Below are 21,075 nucleotides of genomic sequence, written 5' to 3' on the forward strand. Positions count from 1 at the left end.
TATCATTATGTTATGTATCAGATGCAGAGCTAAGCCAATATTATTTATTATAATAGGAGAATGGGCACTCATTGCTTCCCTCAGCTTCCAGATTAACTCTAATGAAGTCAAATATAAAAAGGTGCCTTTAATAAAAAAATTAGTAAAGGAGAAAAAACAGAATGAAAACGAGTACAGAAAAAAATGATATGGTCACACTTTGTCTAATTACATGGTTCTTGAACTTCTGCCTGTTTTGAGCAACATGGGAGAAGGTAGTAATGAAAGTGAACAAGCAGGCGGGGATTGAATTCATGATAGAATCCAACTGAAATGACTATTGAAGTCAGAAATGCCAAAATAGAATCAGAAAGCCGTAAATATGCTGCCAAGGCCTTAATATTGACTTGTTTTAATTATCACTAACTATTTCTTAACAAAGCTGTCTGTTTATTGTGGATTTGAAAGCTTGGATTCCAGAAATATGTTATAGGCCGGGAGTGATAAAACAGTTCATCACATGACTTTTGTGTCACATGAATAGTAATAGAAATATTAATATTTTTATTAATAACACAATAAACAATATAGTCATTGCCATGCAAAAACTGTCACAAAATTATGGCAACAAACAGAACAATGATAAAAAATATAAACAACCACAAAAGCAAATATATATGGTACTCATGCAAAACAGACTGAATGCCAGAAAGCCAATGTCCAGAATCATGGCACTGCCTCTCCATCACCATTCAGTTCAGGACAAGGAACTACTATGTCAAATGTTTATACATTGTCCAAGTCTAAAGCCATTCTGCCATCTCTATATTTATATTTTGTAAATTTTAAACCTATTTTGTACAACTGCTGAATATTTGTGTTTTGCTTATAGTATTGTGTCTGGAATTATGATAACTTAACATTTTGTTTCTTATTGTTTATTCAGCCAGTTTTTACATTTATACATACAGCCTTTCTTTTTTTCTTCTAGGACACAACATTTTGTTCTAGATCTAATTAAAGATCTGGGTCTTGAGATGTACCCTCAGTACACAAGTGGATGGAAGTTAAGTCACTTGGGAGGTCCAGACAACAACATCCGATCATATTATTTCAATATTCCATCGATATCTGTGCTAGCCCTTATTGATTTACAGCTGTTTATTTGGAAGGTACCTCAATTAATCTTTCAGTTTTTACAAATAAAATGTTGTGTTGGAGTGTGAAGTGATTCTGCCACAAAGTGTGTTTGGGGCTATTGTTTGTTTTTGCTTCTAATTTTGTTTTTGCTTTAGCTTTGGTTGCATTACATTGATGACATTATGACTCTATACTGCTGATGTATATTGCCAGAAGAACAGGAATCAGTGGCATAAATGTACACAGACATGTATGTGTTCCCTGTGACGTCACAGATTCTACCTAGTACCTGCAAGACGGAAAACACTTTTGTTTAGATTTCTTAGAATAGAGATTGGCACCATAGGTGCCAGGTTTCAACAAAAAAGTTTATGGCTTTTGATTTTGTTCCTGACTAGCTATAGTTTATACTTCTTGAGATGGGTGTAGTTAGTTAGTTAGATTTTTTTTTTTTTTTTTTTGTATCCCCTCAGTGTTGCAGTAACTGTCTGAAGTGACACCTACCCAGCCTCACCTAGAGTCATCCTTATTTTTTTTTTTTAATTCACATGGTTGAGTAGATTCCTAGTAGGCTTTATGCAAACCCCTCCGAGTTGCAGATTGACTATGCTTCATTTTTGTGGAACTGCTAAGCACAAACAGCCAGCAACCTTTCCTGATCTTGTTATATCTTGATCTACTGAAACCTGAGGATAAGAAAGAAAGAAAGAAAAACATTTTTTTTTTTTTTTTACCCTGAACTGGACAATTGCATTAGACCCCATTGCTTGCTGAGCATCGTTTTAAATATATTCTCATTTTCAATCATTCAGGTAAATGTGGTTTATTTCCAGATTAGTAACGACAAGGAGATGTTAGGTGATATGAATGGCAGTGCTAAACATTGAGTTGATTTTTATCTTTCTCCATTGTGGGTGGGTGCAGGAATGACAGGTCTCAAAAATAAAGTTGGGACTCCTACTGGGTTGTCCCATTTTAATTTAACTGAAAGCTGTAACAAAAAGCATCTCCTTTTGGCATCTAGGCTTCATGCCCTCAGGATTTTAATTGAACAAAAGGTTCAGCTTTAGTCACAGGTTCAGGGTCAGTTTGTCAGGATCTCCATTCTGCGGGTCGCTCTGATCACAAAAGACACCTCCTTTTGGGCAGTCAGCATTCTAATAAATGGAGAACCGGAAGGGATGGAGCTAAGTGCCCTCATTGGACAATCTCATGGTGCTGCGGAGAGAGAGAAGGAGAAGAGAATGTTAGCGACAGTACCCCCTGTTATCCTGGCAGGTTATTACTTCTTTGAGCCCGTGAGAAGATTGTCCAATGCGCACACATGACACCATGTATTGTAAGATTAATATCTTAATAAATTATTATAAACTTTATTATTATAATTATAGAAATTAATATTTATAAAACATTTACATTTGTAACTCCAACAACAGTTCCATAGGTATTATTTTCCAGGTCTTCTCTAAGATTTTTTGAGAGACTCATAATGATCTACAAGTTGTACACAGAGGGACTCAGTTTTCATACATAAGGTGCTATCCGCCACTCAGGCAATACAATTTTAATTTTACTTACATTAAGTACCTTGTTTAATTTCAGTTCATCATATAGTATTGCATCATTTGCTTAGGCCCTTGTATTATAAATGTATCCCCCCAAACTAAATCACTTTTCATTGGATTGTTTTTCCAGATTGAGAGACTAAGAAAAAAAGTGGCTATCAGAAATGTTAAATCTTGTCCTCAGGCTGCAGAATTTGACAGCATAACTGTGAAAGACTTTATGGAAAAACATCTTTGGACTCAGGGTAAGATTATCTATCCATCCATCCATCTTTTGATGTACCATAGGGCTACTTGGCACCCTTCTCTCTTTTGCCTCATAAAAATTACAAAATCTGTTTTTCAGAGCAGGGCTTGCACTATTTGCATTCATTATAATCTACTCTTCGTTTTAATATAAGCTTTTGCCCAAATTGTTTCTTTATATTTTTTTAATTTGCCATTTTGTAGTGATAAAGTAACAAACTTACTCTACCTATTGTCTTGGACATAAAACACAAAAAAAGTTAAACATTGCTGTTATCTGGGGAAAGACATATGATTATTAATTGACACATAATTATCTAAAAAGTCAACAACCATTGAAATCGCCAATTGCGTTCCTCCAAAAAATGCCCTGTAAGGTCTTAGACTCCTGATTGACCTGTCACCCAAAGTGCCCTTGCTTGGTGGTGCTTGTATAGCCTGGTAATTTCTTGTGATCTGCGCAACCGATTGCTTTGATTTTGTCAGTTTGTGCAAAATATTTGTATTTTGCAATCCTCCAAACAGTATAGAATTTCGTTGTTTTCAAAGGTTTGAAATATGTAGAAAATGCTGTTTTTTAGAACAAATTACTTGAGATTAGACTTTCTACAGTGGAAATACACTGAATATTAGAAAATAATTTTTAATTCAGTTGTTTTGCATTCTTAATTTTAGCACACTGAAAAATGAAGGCCAAGGAACAAGAGAATAAATCACTAATATACAGTGCATCCGGAAAGTATTCACAGCGCATCACTTTTTCCACATTTTGTTATGTTATAGCCTTACAGTAATCCCTCGCTATATCGCGCTTCGCCTTTCGCGGCTTCACTCCATCGCGGATTTTATATGTAAGCATATTTAAATATATATCGCGGATTTTTCGCTGCTTCGCGGGTTTCTGCGGACAATGGGTCTTTTAATTTCTGGTACATGCTTCTTCAGTTGGTTTGCCCAGTTGATTTCATACAAGGGACGCTATTGGCAGATGGCTGAGAAGCTACCCAACTTACTTTTCTCTTTGTCTTGCGCTGACTTTCTCTGATCCTGACGTAGGGGGATTGAGCAGGGGGGCTGTTCGCACACCTAGACGATACGGACGCTGGTCTAAAAATGCTGAAAGATTATCTTCACGTTGCTATCTTTTGTGTGCAGCTGCATGTCAGCTCGAAGGGCACGTATTGATTTTTGCTTGAAAAACAAACTCTCTCTCTCTCTCTTTGTCTGCTCCTGACGAGGGGGTGTGAGCTGCCGCCTTCAACAGCTTTGTGCCGCGGTGCTTCGCATACTTAAAAGGCAAACAGCCCTATTGATTTGTTTACTTTTGTCTCTCTCTATCTCTGTGACATGATCTGCTCCTGCTCCTTTGATGAGGAAGATATGTTTGCATTCTTTTAATTGTGAGACGGAACTGTGATCTCTGTCTTGTCATGGAGCACAGTTTAAACTTTTGAAAAAGAAACAAATGTTTGTTTGCAGTGTTTGAATAACGTTCCTGTCTCTCTACAACCTCCTGTGTTTCTGCACAAATCTGTGACCCAAGCATGACAATATAAAAATAACCATATAAACATATGGTTTCTACTTCACGGATTTTCTTATTTCGCGGGTGGATCTGGAACGCAACCCCCGCGATGGAGGAGGGATTACTGTATTCCAAAATGGATTAAATTCATTTTTTTCCTCAGAATTCTGCACACAATACCCCATAATGACAACGTGATAAAAGTTTACTTGAGGTTTTTGCAAATTTATTAAAAATAAAAAAACTGAGAAAGCACATGTACATAAGTATTCACAGCCTTTGCTCAATACTTTGTCGATGCACCTTTGGCAGCAATTACAGCCTCAAGTCTTTTTGAATATGATGCCACGAGCTTGGCACACCTATCTTTGGCCAGTTTCGCCCATTCCTCTTTGCAGCACCTTTCAAGCTCCATCAGGTTGGATGGGAAGCGTCGATGCACAGCCATTTTAAGATCTCTCCAGAGATGTTCAATCGGCTTCAAGTCTGGGCTCTGGCTGGGCCATTCAAGGACATTCACAGAGTTGTCCTGAAGCCACTCCTTTGATATCTTGGCTGTGTGCTTAGGGTCGTTGTCCTGCTGAACCGTCGCCCCAGTCTGAGGTCAAGAGTGCTCTGCAGCAGGTTTTCATCCAGGATGTCTATGTACATTGCTGCAGTCATCTTTCCCTTTATCCTGACTAGTCTCCCAGTTCCTGCCGCTGAAAAACATCCCCACAGCATGATGCTGCCACCACCATGCTTCACAGTAGGGATGGTGCCAGGTTTCCCCCAAATGTGACGCCTGGCATTTACACCAAAGAGTTCAATCTTTGTCTCATCAGACCAGAGAATTTTCTTTCTCATGGTCTGAGAGTCCTTCAGGTGCCTTTTGGCAAACTCCAGGTGGGCTGCCATGTGCCTTTTAGTAAGGAGTGGCTTCCGTCTGGTCACTCTACCATACAGGCCTGATTGGTGGATTGATGCAGAGATGGTTGTCCTTCTGGAAGGTTCTCCTCTCTCCACAGAGGACCTCTGGAGCTCTGACAGAGTGACCATCGGGTTCTTGGTCACCTCCCTGACTAAGGCCCTTCTCCCCCGATCGCTGAGTTTAGATGGCCGGCCAGCTCTAGGAAGAGTCCTGGTGGTTTCGAACTTCTTCCACTTACAGATGATGGAGGCCACTGTGCTTATTTGGACCTTCAAAGCAGCAGAAATTTTTCTGTAGTCTTCCCCAGATTTGTGCCTCGAGACAATCCTATCTCGGAGGTCTACAGACAATTCCTTTGACTTCATGCTTGGTTTGTGCTCTGACATGTGTGCCTTTCCAAATCATGTCCAGTCAACTGAATTTACCACAGGGGGACTCCAATTAAGCTGCAGAAACATCTCAAGGATGATCTGGGGAAACAGGATGCACCTGAGCTGAATTTTGAGCTTCATGGCAAAGGCTGTGAATACTTATGTACATATGCTTTCTCAATTTTTTTATTTTTCATAAATTTGCAAAAATCTCAAGTAAACTTTTTTCACGTTGTCATTATGGGGTGTTGTGTGTAGAATTCTGAGGAAAAAAATGAATTTAATCCATTTTGGAATAAGGCTGTAACATAAAATGTGGAAAAAGTGATGCGCTGTGAATACTTTCCAGAAGTACTGTAAGTGGAAAATTCTTAATACCAGTGGAGAAGTTAGGTCATCTTGAAGTAGGTAGTCCAATATTTAATCTCAGAGTATACATTTTAAAACAGGAAAATTATTTTACAAAAATCACAGAATAAGAAAAAAATATATGATTATTAAGAAATAAATGCTTGAAATAAGCAAAATTATATGCCAGTGGGGGGAGGTATATTGACGTTGTTTAAAAAATCCTGAAATTAGTTAACTTCAACACATACTAAGATATATTTGCATGATATATACAACAAATTTCAGTCCATCTACAAAAGAATAAGATAAAAGTAGCACAGTGCTCTCATTTTAGGATGGTCTTTGTTTCAAATTGAAACCAAATATTTTAGCAGAGGTTTGAATTAAGAATTCATTGCTACATTCAAGACACATAATTAAGATATAATTTCCTGATATATGCTGGTTTCCTGAATACATAAAATAACTCAGTAAAGACATAATCATTAGCACTGCTCTTTAAGTATTACATCAGTATCCAACAGTTACTACTGCTGTGTTTACAATACAAAAACAGAGAAAAACATAAGCACATGAAAATGAGTTGACACAGGAACATTAAAATTTTAACAGTGGTAATTTTGCCAAAAAACAGGACAAAGAAAATACAACCTAACATGTTAAAATCCACAAAACATCAAATTATTTATAATTAATTTGTCTAATTAATTTTCAAGTATTATGGTAATTATACACAGTACATCATAGACATGCATTACCTGTTCTACATTTGGCTCACACAATTTTTCTTCTAGCATATATGTATTTTCCCTTCAACTTATTTTGAATGTGTGTACAATTTCTATTAATGGTTTCTAAATCACACTTTACCTAATTTACAGTTACACTTAACCAATCATTTTGCTTCAAATGTATCACGTTAACCAAGTTGGCCAGGCTTAAGTAGTGCCTCAGTGATTACTGACCAATAAACTGTTTCTATTCAGCTAGGGCTTTCCTTCTCATGAATTGTGTCCTGTGATATTTCAGTTTGAATTACAGAGAGGACAGTGGCATTGCACTTAGGACATGTTAGATGTTGTGCATAATAGTATGTCATAAGGTACATGATACTTTCCTGCAACATTTCTTGAGGGTAAGTTGTCACAGACTCGCTTCCAATAGCCAGCATGCAGTTATCTTGGGCCACAATAAGGACAGGGCTAGTCAGTGGTTGGTCTTTGTTGTAGAAAGGCATCAGGATTCTCAGAGGTCTTCAAGACAAACAAAAACCAAAAAAGTAAACAGGCCGAATTTATTGTATCCTCTGTAGTCCTATACAGATTTATTATACATTTACCTATTTATAATACTGAATTAATGTGTTGATTTTAACAGAAGCAGTTATACACAGCTTGTAATTGAAATAGCAAAGAAATCACTAAAAATTGAAGATTTTTATTTTCTCTTGAGCCCTTTTATTCAAACTGTTTAATGTATAATGTCACTCCTGTAGCTAACATTAAAAACAACCCTAAAAATTGCTGCCAGTCACAGATGGATAGAATTGCAGTAACTGTCTTTATTTTTCCTTTAAGCAATGTAAAAATGCAAAGTTTTGCCTTAAGGACATGAACTAATGCCTCATATTTAGTTTCCCAACTTTTTTGGGGGTAGAGAAAGTGAAGGAAACATGGATGGCAGAGCTCTAAACATGGTGATGGCATTTTTCACTAATGAAAAAAAAGAACAGAATTTTTATTAAATATCTTTTGCATTATGTTCTAATATAACTTGAACATTCTCCTTTTAATGAAAACAACCAACATACAGCAAGCTTTAAATTAAGAATGATTTATAACAAAAATTATATGATGTCTGGTATTAATTTTACCTACTAATAAGCTAGAACATGAATGAACAATTGAAATTAACCTTACATAGATCATTTAAAGTTTTAAGTATTCTTTAAAATATTCCTTCATTATTTATACCTAATAAAGAATAGTGTCAGTCGGTTTATTATTCTGTTGTGTCTTAAAAAGATGCTAGACAAAACTATTTACAATGCTAATAAATGGCTTTTTAAAAACATAATTAAAGGCAAAAATTTATTTCAGAATAACACAGTACAACTTTCTAATACAATGAAGAAAAGGGAACCTGGAATTCACAAATCAACAGTTACTGGCAAAGAGAGCAGTAATAATATTTTGCATGAAAATTTCTCAAAGTTTGGCTTACTATAATATAGACTTGGTCTTTATGGAAAAATTGGCATAAAAAAGTGCAACCCTTTGAACATCAATTGCAAAATGTCATAACTTTAAACAAGGTCAATTTGACTTTCATTTAGGCCTATTATGCTGCATACCTAACTATAAAATAAGTTTGAATAAAATATGCATGACAAATTTTACCCTCATCGTGCATATGTGGAGGCTTCAGGATCTTCTTCATTACACGTTAAAACTGTGCTTTTCCATAAAAACTGGTCCATCTGCTCTTAACTTCTGTGATGTAGTTTAGATTATTCCAACTAAGAATACAACACATTTTCAAAAATATTTTAGTCAATTGTCTGTGTTTTATGTACTTACATGATCCAGTTCTTTAACACTAGAATTGCCAGAGTCTACGAAAAAACTCGTAGATCCGGTCCACCTTAAATCGCTTCTTAAATCCGTTCACACCTCTCCGCCAGCGTCTTTTGTCCTCTAAATGTGCTGATAAAAGACAAGCTGCCAGCAGCCAGCTATTCCATCTCCCCTCCGATTTAGAACGTGCACGAACTTTTCCCAGCTCATGCCTTGATTGATTATCTGGGAGTGAAGTGGAGTTTTAGAATGGAAATAATAGATCGTTATTTGGAACACACGCATTTCATGTGTGTACCGTTTCTACAGTAATCTGTGTAAACACATTGTTAAAACAGAAACTTTTTCATATTTTAGTAATAAATGTTACAAAATGTAGCAATAAACTATAGAATGTGTAAAGCCCGAGTTCCAAAGATTAAATAAACACTTTCACAAAAGCGTCAAGAACTAAACAACAGTTTCCGTGGCGTACCGTGTTAAGATTTGTCTCTCAGATAGCAGTAGCTTGGCTGTGCCTCATAGACCTGATTTCAATTCCCCACTAGGGATAAAGCGTTACTTCTTTTTTTCTTTTTAACCTCAAACGGACATAAAGTTTATAAATTGGTATGCACTGTCAGTTAATGAGATCGTTATATTTTCATGTGGGATGCTCCTTTTAAAATATTTTTTTTAACAATTGAGACTGCAATTAACATGAACAACTGTCCTTATAACTTATTTTTTCAAGATCCATAACACACAGACAGACAGAGCACTGTGTAATAGAGAGACAGACAGGCAGAGATATACAAATAAACAGGGAAGGCACATGTACTGAAAGAAAAAAAAGATCAACATGTGCGTTGTTCCTGCTGCACTGAATAAGCTCACGTGCTCTAACATCACCCCTCCCCCATCTGACTATCTAAGTAACAGCACAAGTACAGACGCAAACGAAGTGCATGTGTGTACTGTATAATATTAACAAAAAGAGCAGCGCACTACTGAAAACGGCAAATATAGGAGTGAGTGGGAATCGAACCGGGAACTCTTGATTACACTTGGTTTGTGTCTGTACTTGTGCTGTTACTTAGAGGAAAGTGAAGAAAGTGGTGGCATGAAAAGTGTCAAATCAGCAAAACAAAATATTTTTTTCGGGTTAAAAGTATTTTACTAAAAAAAATTCTTACCAGGAACAATTAAGTCTTACCTATCAAGCTTAAAACACTGGTACCGTTATTTGCTTACTGAAGAATGTACCAGCCTCTCAGAAGACGAAAAGCAACAAATAATCATTTGAAAGCTTGTGTAGCGTGCTGGATCTGTTTCTTATAGAAAGGAAAGTGCAAAACGTGGCCTAGACAAAATGGATCATGATCTTCTATACATTATTGCACCAGAAAAAATTGAAGATTTTGAAAAAAGTGAGCCAGCCACAACAGCTGTTAAACTTCTCACTTGTATAGCCAGTAACAATAAAACACCTATTGCACAGACAGATTATGTTTTAATACGAGACTTTCTTTTAACAGAAATAGTAACTGGCAATGCTACTCGATCTGGGGTACTTGCCAATATGACAGTGGATCAGCTCTCAAGTGTGCGCTGTATAGATAATCATTATGTCATTTCAGTGGCCAAACATAAAACAGCATCTACCCAGGGGCCAGCCAAAATTATTCTTAGTCATTCTTTGTTTAGTTGGCTATCAATTTTTTCTAAAAATATTTGTTCACATGTTATTAGGGAAAATAATAATGACAGCAGTTATTTATTTCTAAGTTGGACAGGTGAATGTTTGCAGAGTGGACAAATATCACAAGCTGTTCACTCAGTTTGGAAGACAGTTGTACTTGGTGAGCAGATCACTTGCACAGTGTTCAGGAAAACTGCAGTGTCATCACTCCATCAGACACACACCAATTTGAAGGCCAACTTGGCAGACTTAATGTGTCACAGGGTAGAAAGAGCAAATAGGTGCTACAGGCTGGTGCAGAGAGAGCAAACTTCAATTGCAGCAGCCAAACAGCTATCTAATGTAATGAGAGGGCAAAAGGCCGCAAAGGATCTTGGAGGACCCAAATCTGCTGCTCTGTCTGTTTCACAAGACGGAGAGTTAAAAACTACAGAATCAGCAACAAAATTTACTTGGAATGAAGAACTTCTAAAATACATTCACAGTCTATTTGAACATGATCTTAATTCAAAGAAAATAACTTTAGATGTGGTGAGGCATAAAATTGAAAATATTAGGACAGAGTTATGTGACAAGGAAAGTTTAAATGCACAGGAGAATTCAAGTCTTCCCTTTGAAACAGAAAGTGTAAATGATAAAGTTAATAGACTCTTAGAGAGCCAAATGACTGCTTCTGATATGACACCATTATTGGCAAAAGCAGTACAGTGAAGGAGATTTTTAGCTCCTCAGAATCTAACATTATAAAAGAAAGATGCAAAAGCATAATTACTTCGGGGCCTATTTCTCAACAGTGGGTCCAAAAGCATTGCAGTACTGCCAAGAAGGTTTAGAAATCGTAAAAGAAATTTAATATAAATCAAGTTTTAACTAGTGTAAAGTATGAGTGCTGTAAACATAGGACGAAATAGTGATTTTAAAAAATGTCTGCAGTTTTTTTTTTTTTTTCAAAAACAAATTACAATTTTTACTTAAATACTTTTCAAAAATGCTAATTAGTTTTATTAAAAATGTCAAAGTTCAATATAAAAAAATAAAACCCACATTTTCCAGTGAAAATAGTTATTTTCAGTCAGTCACTGAATGTTATTAATATGGGATTAAGAGATATATTTTTGTTTGCTGTAATTTGTACTTGTTGTACAATAGTACTGTGAAATTGTAATTGGCATAAAATAAAGGTGTTGTGTATATGTTCCATTTTTCAAGGTATGTAATCAAAAGTAAACCTTTATTACTGTTAAGTTGATCCAGAGCACTACAGTATATTAAAATTAAACTTAATTTATATATTATGGTATGTCAAGACGTTGTAAATGGTAAAATCTCATTTATTAAAAAGCCACAGCTGTATTTTTCTGAAGGTATTGAAATTTGAAATTGTTCATTTAATAAATATTTTTCTTCTATAGATGTGTTTAATGTTAATTTCTCTTGTATTGAAATATTGCCTGCCATTTGGTTCTGTTACTGTTGTCTTTTTATCCGTGTAACATCTTAGATCAAATTTAAAAACAATTACCCTAAGTTCTTGTCTATAAGCCGGACTCATGTATTAGCCGGAGACCAAAAATCATACGAATTTTTAAAATAAAATCGTATCATAGATAAGCCGGACTCATGGATAAGCCGAACGTACTATAACCTATAACTAATAGAAGGGAGGGAGGTCAGTGGTCTCACTCGCGCCCATTTAATTTCTTTAAGGGGGGAGAGAGTGTGAGATATTGCCGTCTCTCTCACTCCCCGCATGGCGCGGTTGGAGCGGCCGGAGCGCGTTCTTTCTGCTCTGGGCGTCGCCGAGTCAACACGAGCGCGCAGCGGTCATTTAAATTGTGATTTTATATGTAAGCATATTTAAATATATATCGCGGATTTCTGCGGACAATGGGTCTTTTAATTTCTGGTACATGCTTCCTCAGTTGGTTTGCCCAGTTGATTTCATACAAGGGACGCTATTGGCAGATGGCTGAGAAGCTACCCGGCTTACTGTTCTCTCTCTCTTGCGCTGACTATCTGTGATCCTGACGTATGGGGATTGAGCAGGGGGGCTGTTTGCACACCTAGACGATACGGACGCTCGTCTAAAAATGCTGAAAGATTATCTTCACGTTGCTATCTTTTGTAAAGCTGATTCCTGAAAAGACATGCTGCACAGTGCTTCGCATACTTAAAAGCTCGAAGGGCACGTATTGATTTTTGACTGAAAAACAAACTCTCCCTCTCTCTCTCTTTGTCTGCTCCTGACGGAGGGGGTGTGAGCTGCCGCCTTCAACAGCTTTGTGCCGCGGTGCTTCGCATACTTAAAAGCCAAACAGACATATTGATTTGTTTGCTTCACTCCTTTGAAGAGGAAGATATGTTTGCATTCTTTTAATTGTGAGACGGAACTGTCATCTCTGTCTTGTCATGGAGCACAGTTTAAACTTTTGAAAAAGAGACAAATGTTTGTTTGCAGTGTTTGAATAACGTTCCTGTCTCTCTACAACCTCCTGTGTTTCTGCGCAAATCTGTGACCCAAGCATGACAATATAAAAATAACCACATAAACATATGGTTTCTACTTCGCGGATATTCTTATTTCGCGGGTGGCTCTGGAACGCAACCCCCGCGATGGATGTATAAGCCGGACTTATGTATAAGCCGATATTCTATTTTTTCATTTTCACAACTTTTTTCCTTAGATAAGCCGCGGCTTATTGACCAGAACTTAGGGTATTTAGGGTTACTATGATATCAATTTATAATATTTAAAAAAGTGAAAGAATTTAAAACATATACTTCTAAGTAACCTGTTGTACATTGGTATTATGAAAAGTGTTTTAAGTAGATGGATGGCAGACATATCCTTATGCGTGTATAGTACTGTAGCACTGGTGGAAGGTGTTTTGTTTACATATTTTTAGTTACTTTCAACAGGCTTTACTCCATTATGTATACACTTGAAAACTTACCACATGTAAAAATTAATTGTTCAAAAAAGTAATATTATTTATCAAACTTTAATAACAAAATGGCTGTAACCTTGACTGTGCTGCTCTGTCTCTCTTTATGAAGGGTTGGGTGATGATGGGTGTTTAACAGAACAAATATTTTAACGCATTTCATAATGGCACCAACAACATCCACTCATGGATTTTTTTCTATTTTGCATAAAAAGTGTTTTTTAAGAAGTTAACCTTAATGTTTGAGTTCTTTATGACTATTAGAATAAATGTTTTCATACCTTGTTCAGTCCCACTATTGAACGTTATTTAGTGTAATCTCTTATTTAGTACTAGCTGTGTAAACCCATGCTGCAAAAAGCCTGGGGTATCTAGAAACTATTGAAATCGTCAGAGAAAAAGTTCATATGTAGAGCTGTCAGGTAATTGAAAAGAACTACTCTGGATGTCTTTCTCCTAGGACAGACACACACACTTCCACACGTAGACGTTTATATATAAGATGAATGTTGTCTTTGTTACTAACACATCTACAACATTCTTACTAAAAAAGAATTTTTATGTTCCTGATTTTTAGTCCATATTGTACTCTCAAGTTGGCTGTTTTTATTTTCTTACAGTTCACATAAGGAACTATCCATTGTGTAACCATCTGAAAATAAAATACTTTCAAAATAATTTTGGGGTACTATTTGCATCAGCAGTCAGGCTTGTAGTTATACTTTTTATTGACTCCCCTAACGTAAAATTGTAATTTTTCTTGCTCAACACTGTATCTAAAGCCCTCACCACTACACCACAGTGCAATAATAGAAACTTGGCTATTTAACAAAGATGGGGATGAGCATAACCCAGTTGAGTACACATCTTTTAGGAACAATAGGCATAATATAAAAGAAGAGTTGCTGTTTATGTCTCACAGAATTTAAATGCATGTCTTCTTCAGTTAGATGATGAACCACATCATAATGCAGACATATGGATTCTTCTGGAAAGCATTCGAGAAAGAGGTTTTATTTTAGGAGTGTGCTATAGACTTTCAATGCATGTATGTCCTGTTCTCATCAAAAAGATTATTAATGATCTTTTGACTTAACTATATTTAACTACATCAAAAAAATAGATAATTATGTAATTCATATTTATTCTGTAGGTTCTTCACATTTTTAATATTATTGCCTAATGCATGAAATTAATATTACTAACCAGATTAATCTTGAACATATTACAGCCCCAATAAAACTAGATATGTACCATTTAATACTCCATTGCTGCCCATGATGCAGACCAAAACTTTATAAATCATGTATGTTTAAGAGCAATAATTATAATATTCAACACATTTCTTTCACTACCTCCTACCTACCTCTATACAAGAAGAAATTTTGATCACTCTTGAGGACTCAGACAGCATTTCTCTAACATATAAAAACATTTTACAGTCCCTCCCTTTCAAAGATCCCAGAGTACTGTGAGAAAAGGACCTCTCACTCAACATCTCAGAAAAGGAGTGGAAGGTAACAATGCACAGAATTCACTCGAGCTCCATATGCACAAAGCATACAATTATTCAACTTAAAATTATATACTGAGCACATCTGTCTCATTTAAAATTGTCCAGAATGTTTCCAGGGCAAGATCTAACCTCTGAACTTTGCATTCAAGCTCCAGCCTAATTGGGCTATATGTTTTGGGCCTGCACCACATTAACATAATTCTGGACAAAAACTTTTAAATGCCTTTCAGACAGCCTTGGTATCATAATCACACCTAATCCACTAACAGCTGTGTTTGGTGTACGCCCAGATGGGCTTAAAGTGGAGAAGGACAAACAAACTGTAATTGCCTTTACTACACTATTGGCACTTAGACTTATCTTGCTCAACTGGAAGAATTCTATCTCACCTCTTTTAAATCAGTGGATAACTGATGTTATATATTATCTAAAATTGGAAAAAATCAAATACTCACATAGAAGATCTGTACAAAACTTTTTTAAAGCCTGGCAAGATCTGATAAATAACATTTTAGAATAAGCATTTAAATTGAGGAAGTGGATTCTCTCCCCTCTTTTCCTATTCTATGTTTATTTATTTATTTACATATTTTTACTATTATTCAAGTGCTACTCTGCTGACCTAGCTCTCTTTCTCATGGATGGGGGTTGATTTGTTTCAAACCAGTGTGATAATAAAGCAACACAGACATCATAAAGATTTGGGGCAGCCACCTGTAAATTGTTTTCTCAGCTGCAAAAGTTGAGTTTTGAAGCACGATGTGCATACAACAGAGTCCAAAACAGAACTGATCATTACAGACAAAGATGGAGGCTTTAAAGGCTTGTAAAGGAAGTGACATCATCAAAAGGGACATAATCAGAAGTGATGTCATCTAGACCGGATGTGACATCAGCAAAGGGCCCGGCACCAGAAGTGACATCAGCTAAGGGGTCGATACCAGAAGTGATGTCTTCTGAGGTGCCAGAACCTTGCAGGATTTGGAACCTTGGTGTGTTATACCACACCAATATAGTCTGTAAAGGTCTGTAGGGAACTGAGTAAGACAGTCAGTGCACTCTGCCGCCCCCTGGTCGGATGATTTATTACAATTACTCGGGCCCTTTAGTTGCCTCCTGCTCGCACATGTGTGACACCAGTTTTGCTAAACTTGACTTGCATGTATGGAATGTTTTTTGATTTTAATTAAATAAAAATATATGTACTCGGATTTCCCCAAGCCACTCCATTTGTTTACCATTCTCAAAACAATCTCTGTTGAAGATAGCTTGAGAGTGTTACCAGTTCTAAATCACCTCAAAAGATTTCAAGTCAAGCAAAATAAATTCAGCATTTTATCTAATGTATGACAAATAATTAGTAGTGTAAATAACATTCAATACTTCATTATTTCTTTATCCTACTTATTTCCACACAGAATCCCACAGACCAGAACCTGTCCATTCAGTATTCATAGACAGTGTAGCCATCCATCACAGACCACACTCCTGCAGTCATGTTTACTGTTCCAGTGTAAAGTGAACACTTAAAAATACCTGACTGCCATGGCAATGTGTGCAGAAAACCCATGCATACATACTTGGGGGACATGAAAACTTGACAGAGATAAACTGAAAAATCTATTGACTGCAATGTTTCAGGAGTAAAAAGTTCAAACTGGCCGCTAACAGCCCACGAGAATGCTATACCACACCAATATAGTTTTGCCAATAGTCTGTGATATTTTTCTAATATTTATGTCCTCTGATCATTAATAATCTAAAAAAAAAAATCACATTAACTGGGAAGGTCTTGGCCTTCTGAGCCTTCTAGTTACATTAGAATGTAAAATTGTTAGGTGGTATTGGGACTTTCATCACACCTACTTGTACTCTCACACGTTGTTTGCCTCTTACAGTCCAATGTCAACTGGGCAAACCTGTGCAGTTTTTTTTGTTTAATCTCTGGTCACTGTCCCCAACAATGTAATCAATAGCACATAAATATCAAATATGTAATATGTACAAATATGTAAACCATGCCACAGACCTTGGCTTCCATTCTCACATATACATTCAGTATATATACAGTATATATCATAAAGGAACATTAATTGTAGGATGAAAAAAAATCAATCAAAATAAAAATTGCCAGTTATCAGAGTATTTATTCTAATGCTGTACTATATGAATTCATGCTTAAGGTATCATAATTTCACCAGGCCCTTGATTTCATGAGGCATTTTTGTCCAGTATAAGGGTATTGTGTTCAGCAGCTGACCAAGGGGACAACAGGCTTAAACCAAATGCATACTCGGGCTAGAAGGGTGGCTGACAACAAACCTAAACAGTTAAACATTTAAATAAATATTACCTTCCCTTTTATCATCGCAGATCAGTTTAAATACCTAGGGGTAAACATCACAAGTAAATATAAAGCTGTTTATTAACATCATCACAAGTAAATATAAAGCTGTTTATTAACAAACTTCTACCATCTGTATGGAAAAAATTAAGCAAGACTTGCATAGATGGTCAGCCCTTCATGTCGCTTTAGCTGGAAGAATTAACGTTGTTAAGATGAATATCCTTCCTAAGCTTCTCTTTTTATTTCAAAACATTCCAATATATATCAATAGGTCGTTTTTTTAAGAAATTAGACTCAACCATAACCTCATTTATTTAAAAAAATATTTATTTAAAAAATATTGCTCAGTCTTGAGGACTCAGACAGCATTTCTGTAATATATAAAACTATTTTACAGTCCCTCCCTTTCGAAGATCCAAGAGGAAAGTGGGAGAAGGATCTCTTACTCAATATTTCAGAAAAGGAGTGAAAAGTAGCAATACACAGAATTCACTCGAGCTCCATATGGGCAAAGTAAAGAATTATTCAATTTAAAATTATATATTGAGCACATCTCTCACGTTTAAAATTGTCCAAAATGTTTCCAGGGCAAGATCTAACCTGCGAACGCTGCAATCAAGCTCCAGACTCACTGGGTCACATGTTTTGGGTCTGCACCAAATTAACATAATTTTGGGCCAAAATCTTTAAATGCCTTTCAGACAGCTTGGATGTCATAATCCCTCCTAATCCACTAACAGCTTTGTTTGGTGTTCTTCCAGATGGGCTTAAAGTGAGTCAGGACAAACAAACTGTGATTGCCTTTACTACACTACTAGCACATTGACTTATCTTGCTCAATTGGAAGAATCCAAACTCACCTATTCTAAGTCAGTGGGTAACTGATGTGATATACTATTTGAAACTGGAAAAAATCAAATTCGCACCTAGAGGATCTGTACAAAACTTTTACAAAACCTGGCAGGATCTAATCAATAACATTTTAGAATAAGCATTTAAATTGAGGAAGCAAGTTCTCTCCCTTATTTTACTCCATTTATCTCTTTTCATTCATTATTTTATCTATTTATTTGTCTTTACTAACATAAAGTTTTACACTGTTGGGCTAGCTCTCTTTCTGAGGGGTAAGGGTTGATTTGTTTCTAACTTTTTTCTTTTTCTAAAACTTGAGTTATGTGTATGGAGTGTTACTTGATTTAAAAAAATTCAGTAAAATTAAAATATATAAAAAAAAAAATATTACCTTTTCATGTTAAAAAATGCCCTTTTTTGGCATGTTACAAAAGTTTCCTACAAGTTACAAATGTGCCCTGTGGCGAGTTACAAAAGTTCCCTTCTATAGTTACACAATTGCCCCTTTTAGGTTACAAAAAGGCCTTAACATCTATCTATCTATCTATCTATCTATCTATCTATCTATCTATCTATCTATCTATCTATCTATCATGCTTGCTTGACTACTGAGATATACACCAGATCCCTGTAAGTCTGAACTTGATAATCTGATTTGCAAAATGCATGGATACCTGAGTTGAAACAGTCACTCATGCTACATTAGCGAGTTTCAGAATTGTATGTGCTAATATTATTTATAGCAAGTAGACTGATGAAAAAGGATACAATGTCTGTGTGTGGGTGTGTGTGCATGTGCAACCGATGCACATTTTAGCTGGCATTGAAAAGGCAACCATGTCCTATACATTTGTCTCCTGAAAATTTATGGGCATTTTCAGTCCAGCTAATGGACCAGCTTTCCTATTAGGTACTGTAGCTCACATTGCTTATTGAAATAATGTGACAAGAAACATGACCTTTAAAAATGGTATTCAAAACAATGAAGAATTTGTCTGTTATTTTGTGTACAGTGATCCCTCGCTATATCGCGCTTCGCCTTTCGCGGCTTCACTCCATCGCGGATTTTATATGTAAGCATATTTAAATATATATCGCGGATTTTTCGCTGCTTCGCGGGTTTCTGCGGACAATGGGTCTTTTAATTTCCGGTACATGCTTCCTCAGTTGGTTTGCCCAGTTGATTTCATACAAGGGACGATATTGGCAGATGGCTGAGAAGCTACCCAACTTACTTTCTCTCTCTCTCTCTCTCTCTTGCGCTGACGTAGGGGGGTGTGAGCAGGGGGGCTGTTCAACACATCTAGACGATAGGGACATTGCTACCTTCTGTGTGCAGCTGCTTCCTGAAGGACATGCTGCATGGTGCTTCGCATACTTAAAAGCTCGTATTGATTTTTGCTTGAAAAACAAAGTCTCTCTCTCTTTGTCTGCTCCTGACGGAGGGGGTGTGAGTTGCCGCCTTCAACAGCTTTGTGCCACGGTGCTTCGCATACTTAAAAGGCAAACAGCCCTATTGATTTGTTTGCTTTTGTCTCTCTCTATCTCTGTGACATGATCTGCTCCTGACACGCACTCCTTTGAAGAGGAAGATATGTTTGCATTCTTTTAATTGTGAGACGGAACTGTCATCTCTGTCTTGTCATGGAGCACAGTTTAAACTTTTGAAAAAGAGACAAATGTTTGTTTGCAGTGTTTGAATAACGTTCCTGTCTCTCTACAACCTCCTGTGTTTCTGCGCAAATCTGTGACCCAAGCATGACAATATAAAAATAACCATATAAACATATGGTTTCTACTTCGCGGATTTTCTTATTTCGCGGGTGGCTCTGGAACGCAACCCCTGCGATGGAGGAGGGATTACTGTATGTGTAAATGTTTGCATGAAAGTCATGAAATCGGAGAACAACAACTGTCATTCAGCATTAAATGGGCAAGGGGCTCATTAAATGGTAGAAATATGTCTGATTTTATAAACATCTTGTAGATCTTATGGCTGTTTAGAGTCAAGATGAACAAATCCAGATTTATAAGCCATTAGAAAGTGAATATTTGCAGTTTAAGACATTATGAAACTGGTGTTACACCTGACCCTTCAGCAACCATATTTGTTTACAATGTAGCTTCATTAAAATGTACACTACCAAAGAAGAATCTGTGGACACTTTTTGTGACTGAAGACAGAGAAGAAAATTAAAATTAGTAAAAACCTTTTATTGATACATACCAGACAAGGGTAAAATGACAGAGAAACACAGTCCTAGGACACCGCACTTCATCTGCCTCGAGCGCAGATATCCTTGCTCTTTTATACCTTTCTAGTCTCCTGATCGTTGACCATGTAAGCAATAAAAATAGCGTCCTGACTCATTTTGTATTATTCCAATTTGTAAAGTCCTTACCCTAAAGGTATATTTTCTTGTCACACACATCATTGAGAGAAAACTTCCAGAAAGTATACATGCTTTTTGTCACGTACGCAAAACACAAACAAGTTTGATCATTCTGTTCTATTTTCTGTACTTACACACATACATTTTGTTCAATTACATCATTTTATGTTTTTACACTCCTCCCTTTTTGAACAAAATGATGTGGGCAATATATAATTAAATTGAAATGGTTGATGAAGGGGGGGGGGGAGGAGGGGATGGGGAGGAGAAAATGGAAGAAGCTATACGAGACATGTGCTCCTCATGTAGCATATATGCCCTTTCCATAGAGGCGGCAAAGTACTTAGATAGAGATCACCACCCATCCTTGGGTAGCATGAGAGGGTGCGGGTAACAGTCAACAGAAAAAGTATTTTTAAGATAGCCATTTCTTGCAATGCGATGCGTGGATCCAGGCAGGCAGTCCTTCAACTTTCACGGCGTGTGGTGTGGATAGAAGAATTTGGAATGGTCCTCTCCACCTAGGCTGATGCCAGTGTTTCCTCCGAGTATCTCGAACCAGGATCCAGGTGCCCAAGGGAATTGGTAAATCCTTAGAAGGTGGGCTGGTCCTCCAGGCTTGATTAACCTGCTGGTGGATTTCCTTCAACGAGGTTCGCAAACCTGCAAGACTAGAGA

The 21,075-nt window shown here is 36.6% G+C and overlaps 1 protein-coding gene across 4 annotated transcripts in view; it reads left to right on the plus strand.

Annotated features, from left to right (window-relative positions):
- Nucleotides 1-21,075, plus strand: part of si:ch211-127i16.2 (probable flavin-containing monoamine oxidase A) — a 98,908-nt gene that overhangs the window by 12,597 nt on the left and 65,236 nt on the right. For 3 of the 4 annotated variants that reach the window (XM_051934826.1, XM_051934832.1, XM_051934840.1), the window contains exons 3-4: nucleotides 971-1,151; nucleotides 2,815-2,929. In XM_051934826.1, the coding sequence (XP_051790786.1) occupies nucleotides 971-1,151; nucleotides 2,815-2,929 (296 nt within the window). Of the gene's footprint in view, nucleotides 1-244; nucleotides 356-970; nucleotides 1,152-2,814; nucleotides 2,930-21,075 lie in introns of those variants that run through there. The other variant, XM_051934837.1, reaches the window with a different exon arrangement.

This window comes from Erpetoichthys calabaricus, chromosome 1 (genome assembly GCF_900747795.2).
Source record: "Erpetoichthys calabaricus chromosome 1, fErpCal1.3, whole genome shotgun sequence".
Taxonomy (NCBI): domain Eukaryota; kingdom Metazoa; phylum Chordata; class Cladistia; order Polypteriformes; family Polypteridae; genus Erpetoichthys; species Erpetoichthys calabaricus.